Genomic DNA, 2,500 nt, shown 5'->3' with positions numbered 1-2,500 from the left:
GCGAGTGTGATGCAAGGGTGGTCTCAAAATTTGCTGAACGTGGCCTGCCTGTGTTTGACCCAAAATGCTACGAGTTGATGGATTAAGAGCAGCACTGGTACTTGGTGGGTTTAACGTATTAAGAGAAGTACCTGAGGATGCGGTTGAAACGCCTAGTCTGGTAACCTGTAGATGATTGCCGATTGCGTTTTTAATAGGTACTGCAGGAACTACTGGTATGTCGCACGAGTTATTTCTGGGTAATATCAAGACCCGGGCGTCTCTCTTTGAGCTCGTTTCTCTCAATGCGTCGTCTTCACTCCTACTTTCTAGCTCTGTTTCGGGAATTTTAGTTAGAGTATGAATGGGGAGTGTTCTGCTAATCTGTTCGGAGGTTGATGAATGGGTCGATAATGACTCTTTAGAAGTACTTTCAACTCTAGGATTATTTTGCATGTGAAATTCACTGTTAACCGAACTATTATTTTCAGAATCTTTGCACGTGTCATTTTCTGCTTTTGGTTCTATGTTTACTTGATCCGTATCTCCTTTGCAAATTGCACTATTCCCAAAATACTCCACTGAGTCGCACCTGGATTCAGTAGGGGACATAGAACCTTCTGACGATGGACTATCAGACAAGAAATGCAAGAAGTCACCGAAGTCGTGTATTCCCAAATCAGACACACGTTTATCTCTCGCAGAATCGGTTTCATTATGCTGTGGACTGAATTTTGTGCAACCAAAGCCGGGATTATATGTGAAGGTATCTGTGTGTGACACATGACTTGGGCTTAAGACACTAACAGTGAGTTCATCTGAGTTTTTATGTGCACTTTCACTTAGATTAAAAGCCACGTTCAAATCCTTGCATATTTCGTAGTTGCTTTTCTTTGTGCCATAATAAACCTTCAGTGTACTAGGTGGTTCTCCATCTTTAAAGCTATCTTCAAAGTCTACAAACACTTTCATTCTTGGGCTATAACACTTTTTGTCGTGAGGAATGGAGTTGTCCAGGATGCCGCAGGTGAAAAAACTTTCTTCGACTGGTTCACTTGATGCTTTTTTGGGGGTTTCTATGTTAACTGGCAACATATCACAGGTATTGGAAAACAGGCTTTCTCTTTTGGGTGAAATTTCTGATTTAACTATGCACTCTGCATCACTTTCATTCACATCATTATCAGTTTGAAAACTACATTCGAAATCATTAGCAACCGACGAATTTTCATCTTCATTTTCTTTCTTTATTGTATAACATTGGAGGCTAATATCCTCCTCCTTCACTTTGATTTTTTTTTCTGGGACAATAATCTGAATATCATCATCGTCATCTAACGAGACAATGGGCAGATCATCATCATCATCTTCATCTATAGAAATTTTCTCCACCGTTTTAATTACTGTCAAACCATCTTTCTTCCGAAATGAAAGACCTTCCGCTGAACTGGCCTGGTTAGACCTCTTTACACATTTGTTGGTATCCTCTAGTTCAGTCTCTGATAGTTTTCTTTTATTGGTAACTACCACTGATTTGCTGTTCCTTGTGGTACAAAACTTTTCTCCAGCAGCAGGAAATGTGCTTGCTTTCATACTGCTTTCAGACAGGGAAGAGGCACTTGAATGTTGTACTATCTCAAATAGTTTAGTTTTGTTTGAACTCCTTGTGTTAGGATCAAGTAAAGTGTTCTCCTCCTTTGATTCTAAATTGGATGGTAACTTGGCAACTTTTCCATCAGAAGAATCACCTTTTCTTTTTAATCTATGAAGTTCACCACCACCTCCAAAAATGTCCAAGTCTTCATTTGTCAGCTCAGAACAACTTTCCTTTGCATTTTGCTTTTCAGAAAATGTGGGGTCTCTACATGTAAAGAGAGGGGACACAGCTAATGTCTCAGACACACTTTCCTTGGTAATAGCATTATTATTTGTAAGCAGAGAGGCTATTGCCAAATTCTTGGACACACTTTGCTTGCTTTCAGCACTGTATTGCAAATCCTTACTTAAACATTCTGAAATACTGGTCATCTCCGACTCCTCATTTTCACTAGCTGATTTCTTAGTACTGTCTTCCTGCTTTTTTAAATGACATGACGCACTCTGAAGAGGATGTAAGGGAGAACTATCTGCAGTTTCTCCAAAAAAGAGAGAACTTGAAAGATGTTCGGCAAATGTACTCTCAGGATGTTCCTTGACTGGACACTGGAAAAATGTTTCATCAAAATTAAGATCTTTTAACAACGTACTAAAATATGTGCTAGGCGATTCTTTGGGTAATGCTTTTGGGTCTTCAATCTTTTCTGTTCTCTCTGGTTTTGACATTTCTGCTTCATTTCTATTTGACTGGCCATTGTGGTCTGTTTCTTCGTTAAAGCCTATGCACGTGCGGACCTCTCCGTCGTCTGGCAACACCATGAAGTAGTGCGGACTTGCAATGGGCGAGTTCTCTACAGTTGGAGGAGTCGAGTTGGGTTCCTCACTCTGAGCTTTGTTGTCGCAAGGGGACACTTTACCATACCCT

General features: G+C 40.2%; 1 protein-coding gene across 2 annotated transcripts in view; it reads right to left on the bottom strand.

Annotated features, from left to right (window-relative positions):
* The window catches only part of LOC122252252 (uncharacterized), a 25,883-nt gene that overhangs the window by 1,053 nt on the left and 22,330 nt on the right, over positions 1-2,500 (bottom strand). For both annotated transcript variants that reach the window (XM_043014625.2, XM_043014616.2), the window contains exon 5: positions 1-2,500. This exon is cut by the window's left edge and continues 1,053 nt beyond it; it is cut by the window's right edge and continues 1,414 nt beyond it. In XM_043014625.2, coding sequence (XP_042870559.2) covers positions 1-2,500 — 2,500 coding nt within the window.

The sequence above is a fragment of the Penaeus japonicus genome, unplaced genomic scaffold (assembly GCF_977035675.1).
Source record: "Penaeus japonicus unplaced genomic scaffold, GWHDUDI00000001_assembly GWHDUDI00000008, whole genome shotgun sequence".
NCBI classification, from domain to species: Eukaryota; Metazoa; Arthropoda; class Malacostraca; order Decapoda; family Penaeidae; genus Penaeus; species Penaeus japonicus.
This window is presented reverse-complemented; position numbering and strand designations above follow the sequence as displayed.